The sequence below is a fragment of the Leptidea sinapis genome, chromosome 16 (assembly GCF_905404315.1).
Source record: "Leptidea sinapis chromosome 16, ilLepSina1.1, whole genome shotgun sequence".
Taxonomy (NCBI): Eukaryota; Metazoa; Arthropoda; class Insecta; order Lepidoptera; family Pieridae; genus Leptidea; species Leptidea sinapis.
The window spans coordinates 14,098,256-14,111,621 of NC_066280.1; the positions used below are offsets into that span (position 1 = coordinate 14,098,256).

At 33.5% G+C, this 13,366-nt stretch overlaps 1 protein-coding gene across 2 annotated transcripts in view; it reads right to left on the reverse strand.

The window, feature by feature from the left end:
* LOC126968647 (protein limb expression 1 homolog) overlaps positions 1 to 11,330 on the reverse strand; it is a 41,222-nt gene extending 29,892 nt beyond the window's left edge. The window contains exon 1 of one of the 2 annotated variants that reach the window (XM_050813672.1): positions 11,172 to 11,330. In XM_050813672.1, coding sequence (XP_050669629.1) covers positions 11,172 to 11,244 — 73 coding nt within the window. In that variant the 5' untranslated portion in view covers positions 11,245 to 11,330. Of the gene's footprint in view, positions 1 to 10,849; positions 11,014 to 11,171 lie in introns of those variants that run through there. The other variant, XM_050813673.1, reaches the window with a different exon arrangement.
* Positions 11,331 to 13,366: the final 2,036 nt, after the last annotated feature.

The window sequence follows — 13,366 nt, forward strand, 5'->3', positions numbered from 1 at the left end:
TTATTTATTTGTTTAAATTCATATGAAAAATTTTATGTAAGTATCTCATACAAAATCTTAATAAAACCGTATTAGCATATCTACCTGTCAAAATTTCAATGTTTTAGATAAATAATATTATAATTTATATTATTGACAAATTCATACACAATATATCTTGTTCCAAACTAGGCACAGCCTGCACTATGGGTGCAAGACAACGAAATATTTAATAAAATATATTTAAATATGTATTTACTATCCGTAACTCGGAAACAAACATTAATATTCTCCATAAAACTGCAATAGGTGTAAAATCTACTGGGAGGGTGAACCCTGGACCTCAGGGTAACTAATCACTGGGCTATATGGGTCGTAAAATAAATGATATAATATTGTAAAGTCTGCCTCGCAAACCGTAGTTTATTTAGGGGAAGGTTGCACGGCATTTTCTCTGTCAATATATATCGTAAAGAAAGACGATAAAGGGAGGACAGTGGAGTTATCAAATGAGGTGAAAGATATATCAAGAATACTAAGATTTTCATTCGGATTTCTTTTCCTCCTATCGTTTGAGTTTATTTAATCTAATGCACTCATTTCAGATAAAAGAGGAACTAATAATACATTTTCAAAACATTTTAAATATTTGGTTTCGCTTTGTTTTAGAATAATTTCATCACACTATTGTAATATAGTCATTCATCGCACTACACTAATTCGTAAGTCTTGTGTCAACTTAGATATTTTGTGGTGTTAAGGAAATGGAGAGTCTAAAATTTGTCATTATTTAAAATGAATTCATTATATTTAATATTACCTAAGTTATTTTATCACACTATTGTAATATAGTAATTAATCGCACCACCTTAACTCGTAACTCTTGAGTCAACTTAGACATTTTGTGGTGTTAAGGATATGGAGAGTCTAACTTTTATCATTATTTTAAATGAATAGAAAACAAAAGATCAATCAAAAGAAGTTAATTTACAATCCGAATGTATCTCAAAGCAAACATAAATACACATACAGATTATTTACCGAATGTTATTCCCGCGTTCACATAGAAGTCTAAGTTGTATACTCGTGATCCTCGCAATAGAAATATGCACGATAGATATCGCCCAGTTCACGATCTGACGATTTATATATTTGTTCAAGCACCGCGATTTCTCGATAGTGTGGTTTCAGCCTTAATGCATACTCTGTGTTGTGTAAATCTATTCAGGGTTCCCATGGGATAGAGAAATTCACGGTAAGATAGTGGCTTAGGGAGTTCCTGATGGTTTTGTTTACGAATTGCCTTTAGACGTGTTAATAATAAAATAGAGTAAGAATTAAAGTTTTGATGATTGTAATTTTTGTGTTGTATTCAAAAGATCGTAAGCAATTATTACATTTCCTTTTTCTCAAAGCGTTATTATTATTTCTCCGAAAGGTTGATAACAAAGTAAATAAAAAAGCTAATGAATCTATTTGAGGAAGAAACTTAAGTTTTATATGGAGAAAAGTTTAAGCAACAGGGGTACAAGGTCATAGATCTGTATAATTCCAATTTTAATCTCAATAATAATCCTCAACGAGATAATATGAATATTATACAGACAATGACAGGGTTTTCAATTAAAATTAGTTAAATTCTTAGATAATTTATTCGTCTAGATAGAGCCTCTCATCATCACCATCATCATCATTTCAGCCGGAAGACGTCCACTGCTGGACAAAGGCCTCCCGCAAAGATGGCCACGACGATCGGTCTTACGCAGCCCTCATGCAACGTATTCCGGCGATCTTGAACAGATCGTCGGTCCATCTTGTAGGGGGCCTACCAACATTACGTCTTCCGGTAGATAGTAGAGCCTCTAGCTGCCTAAGCCGATGAAAACAGGCCAGGTTTATTATTTTAGTGTGCATTTCAGGCTACGTCTTACACTCGTGATTTGTATGTAACTTTGTGTTAGTTTGCGTGCATTGCTTAAAATAGAGGTTAACAGTCAACTTGAATTTTTATCGACGTTTTCACGGCTGCCACAGTCTATCTAGACGTACCTACAATCTAAGGTAATAATAAAGTAAACAATATTGTTTTTTTTTGAAACCCGAACAGGAAGACTGAATTAAAGTTACTAAGAAAAGCATTTTTGAATTATTTTAATAAATTGTTTTCATGAAGTAATTTGACTATGTAATTGTTTATTAGAAACCGCACTGTCTGTTATATAAATAGGCAATGATTTTACTTCTAAATCGCTAAAATATTAATCTCAAAAGCATATTAAGTCAACGAGCTCAGCTTAAATTATTACCTTATTGAAATGTATTAGTCCGGTTAATTGCTTATTTGGAAACCGCAACGAGAAAACTGAATTTGAAATGCATTTCAAAGCGCTATAACTATGATAGTTCCTGTAATTTGCGCGACCCGATCCAGCTTTATGGCATAACTTTAACTGTTATTTGTCGGATAAAATTATATTGCACTAACATAGATTGTAGTGTGGTAATAATAATAAATATTGTTATTGCATTACTGAAATCTTTTAGAATTTTTTTGAGATTTTGAAAACCGATCACAGGCGATTTAGTATTTATTTATTTATTTTACGGTTTCGCCGATTACATTAATTACAGAATAATTCATTCAGACATTCATCTCGCTCACAGTATTCGTATTATTATTAATATCCGGACGATCGAGCCTTGCTCGGATTTTTAAGAATATACCAAACTTGAACAAAAAAAAACTAATAGGACATCTGGTCTAAGCCGGGGTCTTCTGCTTTCCGTATCACATAATGTCCCATCTGAGCTATTATAGTCTAGTATATAGTGGCGAAATTTACCTTTGTATTCTCATGTAATTGTAGCTGTTTCTCATTGAAACACGGATACAACTACATTTTTCAAATTGAAACCTTTGCTAGGTTTCAATTTGAAAAATGATCGATTTATAGCCCCCGAAATCCCCTGTATACTAAATTATTATAAATAATTATTATATTGTAAACTAAATTTTATGAAAATCGTTGGAGCCGTTTCCAAGATTCAGATAATATATACATTCAAATCAAATTTGAAAAACAAATTTTATGAACGATGCGGGACTCGAACCCACGACCTCCGGGGTTCCGTGCCGGTGCTCTAACCAATTGAGCCAACCGTTCGAGTAACGTATCGTTATATAAAATCTTGTATGCTTTGTTTAACTCTCAGGTTGTGGCTTCATCTACAGGATCTACTTTACAGTTGATAACCCGCTCAACCCCAATATTTACATATTAGGAAATAGACTTGAGATGTCGCTCTTGTAAATCTAAACAATTTGTTATGTTTTTATAGTGATAACCCTCACTTCTAGGATTATTTCACAAATAAAATTTGGAAATAAAGTTTTATGAACGATGCGGGGTTCGAACATACGACCTCTGGCATTCCGTTCAGGTGGACTGAAAACTGAAAACGAGATCTTGAAACGTCGGGTTAGCTAAAATAAAAATGTAACTTTTTCGCGAAAATCTAATGTAAAAACAGTTAAAATTACACGCGTTTTAATACTTAAAAGTGTTTTATTTAAAACGGCTTACACCAATTACTTTAATTACAGAATTATTCATTCAGACATGACTATTATTAGTAGGGGAGACTGTGGGAGATCGAGCTGCACTGATCTGATATCCAGATGAGACGTAGTTTTTATCAAATATAATTTATAAAAAAATATGCCTATGACAACTTGCCTATCATAAAGTGCTAATAGCTTATTCTTAATTTAATTAATTTTAATGAATTTTCTTTAATCACCTACACTCTTTTGATAACCGAATGAGTTTTATCTCAACTGATAGTTTTTAACACACAGATAATGTCTAGGAAGTTATTTATTATAGACATTTTGATATAGTTTGTTAGTGAATTTGATCGAATTAAGCCGTTTAATTTAAAAGTTCTTTCTTAAATTTTGACAAATATTTTCTGAATCTCTTGTTTGTAAGTGATGCACTGTTGAACGCTGTTTTTCATGTAAAATAAGGGACGAGACGAGTAGGACGTTCAGCTGATGGTAATTGATGCCGCTCAGAATTTTTGGGTTTTAATGGGCAGGGCGTATCCATTACCATTAGCTGAAGGTCCTGCTCGTCTCGTCCCTTATTTTCATAAAAAATATTATAATGTGTATAATTTTTTTGTATATTTTTTATTTTATTAGTTGACACGTTTACATGTTACATTTGCCTAAGTCGTGATAGTAACATAAATCAACCTATTGTAATAAATAATTCTTAATTTATTTTAGTTAAATATCACGCCATCATAAGTGTTTCCATTTAACTGACATATATGTTAATCATCATTTACTTAAACTTGCGTTATTTTGTAAAGATTAAAACATGTATGTTATTTGGGAACTAATAAATAAATAATATGTGTATTGGTATATAGCGGTATCGAATAGCGGTGATTCACTTCACAGCACTTTACTTAAATCAATTACATTGAACCAGCGCAGTCACAGATAACGTTTCATAATTATTGTCTAACTGTTGTTATTCAATGACTTCAATTAAGAACTGGTACACCTTATTGCAATATTCGTTCCGTTCAAACCAAACTTGTCTCGATATATTAGAGTTGTTATAATTTATAAACTGGGCCTCAGGTATTATTTGAACGCGTAGCGAATTTTACGACATTTAAGTAGATATTGTGATTTAATGAGAGCTTTAAATCTTTATTTATAGCTTTGCATTATGACTTTATCAAAATGACAACGTGCGTAAGAATTCGGCGTATTATTTCAATATATTTGTCGCGAAAAGAAAGATTTAATTGGCTAACGTAGGCTATACCGGAAAACCTGATTTTACCAGTAACACTAACATTTAATAAGTCAATAATGCCAGTCTTAATCTTGATTAATAACAGAGCATTTCACCAATACATTTTAAACGCGATCAGCAGAACTGAGTTAACATGTTATAAACAATAGAATATCTCAAATAGATGTCAAAACTGTTATTGATAAATATGAACAAAATACAAAAATACTACGTAATAAGAGACGGGACTGCCGAAGTAAAAATTGAAATTTAGTTTAGTATGAAACGTGCAGTGATTTGACATAAGTTTGAAATAGTAGTAATTACAGTATGGCGATTGGCGACAAGTATAATCCGGCTATGTTTGAAAGCGAACAGTTCCTTCAAACGTTGTGGATTTCATCTATCTCCGTTTTTTTAATATTATAACCGTCAGCTGTCAATCTATCAATGACTGCACGTTTCATACGATCGAGTGAATCGCTGTTTTTCTTAAAGAGTTTCGCTAGGTTATGCGTGAACGGTTACTAATTTTAAAACCGCGTTCTACTTGAATGGTGAAATCAATCCTTAGAAAAATATTAAAGTAATGTTCTGGAAAATAGCAGTAGATCTTCACAATCCTAACGAAAACTCTGATATGACATATATCCATCATCTTACGGCTGATTCACAGGCACTTATTATTAATCCTAATTAAATAAATATTTATATTATTATATTTTAATAGAAATTATCATTGGATAAAACAACCCCGACTTTCAAGGCTGCCCGTCTGCGTAGTCCTGTGTGTTGTTTGCTTTTTGCATGGACAGCTAATAGAAAAAAAAAACTCTTTTTTTTCTACCCTTGCAAAGCCGGGTCGGAGAAAACCCTTATGACACAAAAATAGGGAGAAAAACTAGATTGTTGCCAAAAAATCTCATATAATTTCATAAACTGAAGACTGATGTTGGGCAATGTGTTTTAATTTTTGGTTATCAACCAGAAACTTGCATTATTTTGGCTTTGACTTTAAATGCAATTTTTCGTTCGTATGTCGACGCTTATACGAGAGGTAAGCTGTTGAGAAAGGCATTGCCAATAAATTGCGGTGCTGTGTTCCGTCACTTCAATATTAAACATAACAGTTGTTTAAGAACACACAGTGAACTACAAAATGAAAAGCTATATATGGTAGATAATTGTAGTTGGAACAGGGCATTTCAAGAATGTCAGTATGGGCGCCGGTTATAACAGTCATCACTTACCATGGTAATATTCAAGCTGGCTTATACTATACGTATAAACACTTTATAATTACTATATTTTAGAAAATATTGTCTATTAAGTGAGAAAAAGGTAAGTCAGAACTGTTTCTCAATAAAACTTTACGAATCTTTGAAATCTGCTATACCTTCTTTTGTATGTATAAAGCATTCTAAAGTTAGAGGCGATTTTTTGGGTAATATTTCGTTTACAATTTCAGCATGGGTATCTTGACCGAGTATATCTTTATAACAAAATATTGAGTGTTTATGTAGTTGTCCTGGGTCACATTTGAGAGCATTATCCCTTCTAATATTATAAATGTGAATGTAAGTTTGTTAATTTCGCTTTCACGCCTTAACCACTGAATCGTTTTTGATCAAATTAATTACAGAGACAGACTAGAGCTTGGGAAAGGACATAGGCTACCTTTTGTCACGATTAATGGGATTGGCGGGGTTGAAATAGGGGATGGAAATTTGTATGAAGGTTCGTCATTATCGAAAATAACACCATGAAACTTTTAAATATTTGTTCTAGCGTTTTTAAAACTTAGACCTGTGTGGATGAAAAGGGGGAGAAAGATCTATAGTTTTTTATTTTATTTGGGACACAAAACAATTACACACTAGATGATTACATTAGAGGAATAAATAACATAAGTAGTAATAAAAAAAGTTGGTAGACAAAAGTTAGAAGCTTATAAAAATGTATTAACCACAGCAGTTTGTTGTATATTTTTTGCAAAGTGAGTATATTAAAAATTCTGCCCAAAGTAACAATGGCACGCGGACGGAGTTGCGAGTAAAAACAAGATAATTTATACAACTCACAAAATGCAAACCAAATTGAACCTTTACAAAACCGATGTGCCGGGTACCAGTGGGAGGCTCCTTTGCACAGGAAGCCGGCTAGATTATGGGTACCACAACGGCGCCTATTTTTGCCGTGAAGCAGTAATGTATAAACATTACTGTGTTTCGATCCGAAGGGCGCCGTAGTTAGTGAAATGAGACTTATGACTGGGCAAATGAAAATTAACATCTTGTCTCAAGGTGACGAGCGCAATTGTCGTGTTGCTCAGAATTTTTGGGTTTTTCAAGAATCCTGAGCGACACTACATTGTAATGGGGCGTATCAATTACTATCAGCTGAACGTCCTGCTCGTCACGTCCCTTATTTTCATAGAAAAAAAGTTCAGCTTTGGAATATTATGCTATCTGGAGATTGCTTACCCTAGTTATTTAGTATCTAACGGAAGGAAAAATTTTATGAGAAAGTGTTCATTAGAAGTTTGGTTATAAAATAATGGAACCAAATTTAACTATATTTATTTAGGTTCATAACGAGGTAGGCACTGCCTAATTGCCTATATGAGACACACGCCCCTAACTGTAAAGTAGATTTTCGAAACGTGCTTTTAACTCAACGCAAAGCATCCTGACACAGCTGGTACCTATTGCAGAATTATATTCACTGTTTATTTTTAGCTTAAGAAGTTAAAAATAAACATTAAAAATGTCTGTCACAAGTGAGTATAACAACTGTTTTATTTTCCACACAAAACTTATTGTGACATCGCCGTCTAATGTATAATGCAACAGCAATGCAATCACATGAATGTATAATAAACTCTATGACCCGACGGACACTGTTCAGTCAAAAGAAAAAAAAAATCTAAGTATTCGGGAATAATGTAGTCTAAAGCCATCGGAAATGTGTATTTCTGAATGATTTTATTATAATATGTAGTAATCATCAGGCATCCTGTGCAAAGGAGCCTCCTACTGGTAGCCACTAGAGCCCACACTCAACTACGACTAGCGCGATCTACAGAGCTTACCTTGTTATAAAAAAAACGCAAAACAAATTCAAACCCATGCCCAATACATGAGGTTAAGTGCAACCACTGAACCTCATCGGCAAAACTGTCTAAACTTTTAATCCAAGTCAATTATTGACAGGTTACATTCCGAAGCGAAAATTCAAAGTTATAAAAGTGACTTGCTCGCAGCTTTTATTCAATTCCGTAGCATATTGCACACGAACTATGAACATTTAATAAAACTCAAATCTACGCCGAGATTCGCTCTAGATATTTTAATGAAAGGGTTCACTTTGCCTTTATGATTTCGGTAACAGCTTCTGAAAAGAGGGTGACTGGCGATTTTCACTATATTCTTACCTGAAGGAATTTCGGAATCTTGGCTTACGGAAAATTATGGACAAATAGGTTGATATTTTATAGATAAACTGTAAATACTGCAAAAAGGTCCGTTGCCAAATCGTACCTACTTAATATGTCATATTAATGACTGAGCACGTAGTTCTTATAAAAATCGTTGTTTCTTAAAATTTAATAATTTCATATTAAAAGACTAGCCGTTGCCGCCCGCTTTTTAAATTTTAAAAGGAAATAAATTCTACAATAAAAAAGTAAACCATCTAGGATAAATTTCGCATCGAATGGTGGTAGTTTCATGTCGATACGATCAGTGGTTTAGGCGTGATTGAGCCTCAAACAAAGACCATTTTAAATATATATGTAATATATATGTATAGAAGATATCGCAATATTTTTTATATAACGATCTAAGTGTCTAAGGAATAAAACTTAGAAGACTCAATTGAAATCCATCCAGTAGTTTGAAAATGTTTGCTTGTTTGATGATTGAGGTTTCCAAATGAAAACCTCAATGTGTGTGAATGTAAAGATAATATTTAAGTATTCGAATTTGAAAAAATAAAGCATAATAACAAAAAATTTTCAAGCTATTTGTATATTCATTGAATTGTTCATTTTTCATAATCAAAAATAAATTAATAAATATTTATGTGTTATGTTAATGTATCAAAAATTGGAACAATAAGTCATCGATCGCCACGTTTTTAGTTTTTATTGACAGGGCTGTATGGAGTACATGCCTTTGCCTATTTCATCCGTTATCGTATTGCAACTGATTACAATAGTATTTTAACGATAAATATCTTTCCTATTTAGAAATTGAATATGAATGCATATTGAAACTGGATTTTTCTTTCATCACGTTAAGCGTATTTGTCAATACTACGTAATAAGAGTAAGTTAAAATTGAAGTTAAGTTTAGTCTCAAGCGTACAGTCATTTCACATAAGTTTGAAATAGTAGTAATTACAGCATGGCCATTGGCGACGAAGTTTATATTTCGTATTCGTCCGGATTATTCCGGCTAAGTTTGAAAGCGAAGAGTTGCTTAGTTTAGAGGATTTCGGCTATCTCCCTTTTAAACAACATAGATATAAGATATCAATCACTGCACGTTTCATACAATTGAGTGTATCCCTTTTTTCTTAGACTGTTTCGCTAGGTGTTTCTATCTATTCCATACGTGAACGCACAAATTAATTTTAATTTAGGTCAGGTCATGCTTTTATGGGAAAAGGGTATAAATCCTTTGAAGTACCAAGATATATTATTATTTAATTCAATCATAAGCAAATAAAGATCGCTTTAGATTAATTAGTAGTTATTTTCCTTTGTATAATATCGTAAATTTGGAATTACATAGTAACATAATATAAGAATAATTCTCTGCCCTACTATTTTTTAAGCCAAAATATTTTAATGAAATTTTTTAGTTTTTGTCTTATTTATTCTAGTTTAGTTTAGTCTAATGGGAAGAACATGACACACACACAAGTAGATATATAAACATGCAATAAAAATACAAAATAATATTTATATAAAAACAGATAATGCTGCAATTCGAATTTAGGCCGCAAGTTATTTATTTAATAAATAGTTTATATTGGTTGTGAAATAAATGTTAGAATTGCAACAGTTAATGCCCCTTTGCGATAATTGCACTGTTGTAAACATTGTTATAAGTAATTGTGTAATGCACAAAATAATTATGACTTTTCTATTTTCTTTATCAGCTAATTAGTATTAAGAATAATCTATAAACCAAGCAGTACTATATACGTATTTTAATGTGTTATATATTTATTATATAATATCGATTACTTGTTTAAGTGGAACATATATATATTTATATAAACTAGCTGACCCGACAGACGTTGTTCTGTATATAATAAATAAAATACTATTTTTATGAATTTGTCAATAATATATCATAACATCAAGAATTACTTACTGTTGTTTTGACGAAATATTTTCATAGCAGAACTACAAAACCGTGCGCCAATAAATTTTCTTAAAGAAAATATGTCCATACAAAACAAATATTGGAAATAACAATAATTATGTGTTCCAAATCGAAAAAAAGTTGGATTCAACTGCACTCCATGAAGTAATCCCCATTAAAATATCCGCTTATTAGTTTAGGAGTTCTGGAGGATTTATATTATATAATAAGATAATAATTAAATCAAATTATGAATTGATACTTACTTTGTTGATTGATATTTATTAAAACACAATTTAAGTAGCAGTTAATGAGATTTAACAATTCAAATATCTTATTGTATTCAACAATACATTTTATCTTCCATACATTCAAGTATTTTCCCATTATTATTCATAAGTAGTAACTTTAACGAGTCGAGAACAACCGAAAACTTCGTATATATTACCAATACAACAAAGGTTCTGGTTAAACTTGGAAGCAGGTTGGAAGTGGGCACAATGTAAACAAATGAAAAAGTTTTGGGCCGCCACAAAATCTTTGTTTTCAATCCAGTTATTTTTTGTTTACAAAAACGACCCTAGTAAAATACTTTGCTCAGTAATGTTTTGATCATTTTAAACTTAAACACAAACTAAGTTTAATTTAATCTTTAAGATAAAAATATAAGATAAATACCTTTATAAAGAACTTTCTTTTCACCCCACATAATTTAAATGTAATAAAGGAAACACGATATTTTTTCCAGCAGTTATTTCTAACGATCAAACTATGCGAATTATTTACAACTTATGCAAGCTTTAAGTAGCTCTTGTTTACCAAACTCGCGGGTCAGCTGACTAAGCGCGTTCCATGTTACTGCAATATCCTCACAATTAGTTAAAGGTTAATTAGCATAAAACAGCAAAGGAGTAAATTCGCGATATGGAAATCTAATGAATTTTAAGCGCTGTCAAAATGATGCAATATGAGTCATAAAACAATGAATGCGTTTGCTGACCTCTGTAGACATCGTCGTAGAGGGGCGCTAGTGTGTCGGGCGCGCCCCAGCGAGACGACTCAGGGTACACCATGGGGACACTAACTCATCGCAACAGACGTGCGCCTGCGCCGACGGCCGCGCGCGGACTAAACTCCGACTTCTCCCGAGTCGAGCCACCTTAGTGTTGCTACCAATTCGTAACCCAGTCAAACACTACGCTTACCTTTACAGTGGCAAAAAGAATCCATAAACGCATCATAGCACCTACTAAACAATACTACGAAATTGCTTTATTTCGTCAATTATAACAACTCTACTAAAATCAACAAAGCTCTACAAAAGTTGTATTATTAAAACAATCGCATTGCATATACAACCAAATCATAGATAAGATACAAAAATGATATTTACCTAAAGAACCAGTTCCCTCAACCATCGCGGGTTTGAGGAAGCTCAAATATCGTAAACTTGTGGGCAAAGCTCTCGAGTCGGCAACCCATCCGTCGCTCCGCCCCCCCTCCCCCGGCCCGCGCGCCGCTGCTCCCCCTCTCCCCTCCGGCTTCACTTTCGCACGGTCGCGAACCCGGCGCGACACTAGTTTAATTGCAAGCCGTTGCAGAACCGGATTTATTGTCCCGACACACTCTCCACTGTCATCCACTCAGCGCACGTACATAAATTACAAAATCGAGCGTAATTTAAACAAAATAATCATTTAGACATTTAAATTTATTCGACTCTACATTTTTCTTTTTCCAGTTTAAGAAATGTTATGTACAATATATTGTATTTGTAGCACGTTCTGACTTCTGATAGTACGTTCGAATAAGGAAGTAGTTATATGTGGTGCGCAGGAGTGAAGTTATGAGGAAAGAGTGACGGCCATAGAAGAGACATAAACGCGCTCCGAACGCGCCGTGTCGTTCGACGCGGGTGGCGGTTTATAGCTCGCTTATGAAGATCTAATTGAGAAATTTACTTTGCTTTTATTTATACCGATTTAACGCTGGAACTGGCTGTGATTACCACGCGTAATGAATTATTATAATTCGGTTCATTCATGAACAGTCCAATTCATTCAGTCCATTCCAGTACAATTTGGGCTTTAACAACACGCGTAATGGTGGTTGCACCCGACTTTGCTCGGGTAAATTACATATACGTGACAATGTTATCACTTTTTGCGAACACCAATTGATTTTCTACGTAAGCTTTAATTTTATTTGCTTACTACCTGTGGAAGTCTCGTTGTTTAGTAGGTAAAGTTTAAATCATAACATGTTAATTTGCAATTGTTATTTTTTTATAAAAATAAGGGACTGATGGTAATTGAAACGCCCTGCTCATTACAATGCAGTGTGCCGCTCAGGATTCTGAGCGGCACCACAACTGTGCTCGTCACCTTCAGACATAAGATGTAAGGTGTCATTTGCCCAGCAATTTCACTAGCTACGACGCCCTTCAGACCGAAACACAGTAATGCTTACACATTACTGCTTCACGGCAGAAATAGGCGCCGTTGTGGTTCCCATAATCTAGCCGGCATCCTGTGCAAAGGAGCCTCCCACTGGCTCCCAAGTATTTTGTATTTTATTTATTTCAATGTAAAATAACACGAAGCGTTTGTTACAAAATTTGAAAGATGCCATTGACTGTCAAGATGCCACGCACACAAGCATCTAATAGTTGCCGTAATTAAAATAGTATTGTTCTTAGATAGTGCAGTATCTAGTTGGAGCGCAACGGAGACCAGTCCTTAATCTAAGGTAAAAAGCTTTTTTCTTTTTACCAGTTACTACCAATTATTAAAATGTTGAGCTTTAGTGAGAAGAAGTGGAACGAAACTTATTGCCACTCTTTTAACTCAATATTTACCCCATCATCGTTTTACGAATTATTTTATTTACAACAAATGGAAAGTGTTGCCACAAAAATACTCAAACGTCAAATAGGTGTAGGTGATCTCCGGTGACATGCTTGTGTCAAAAACAAAATATATGGTTAACCATACTTTTTCGCTGCACCCTTTACTCTATTTACAATTTCTTGCAGATCTGGCTATGTGGACGCTATTAGGAAAGTACCGTCAGCATACTCTAGATTATTAATGACTTGTCGATTAACGACGACTCCTAAATCAATATCATCTAGAGCATCTTTTATTACATGTTCAGAGCACAAATTAAATAATAGCGGTGACAGAATGCATCCTT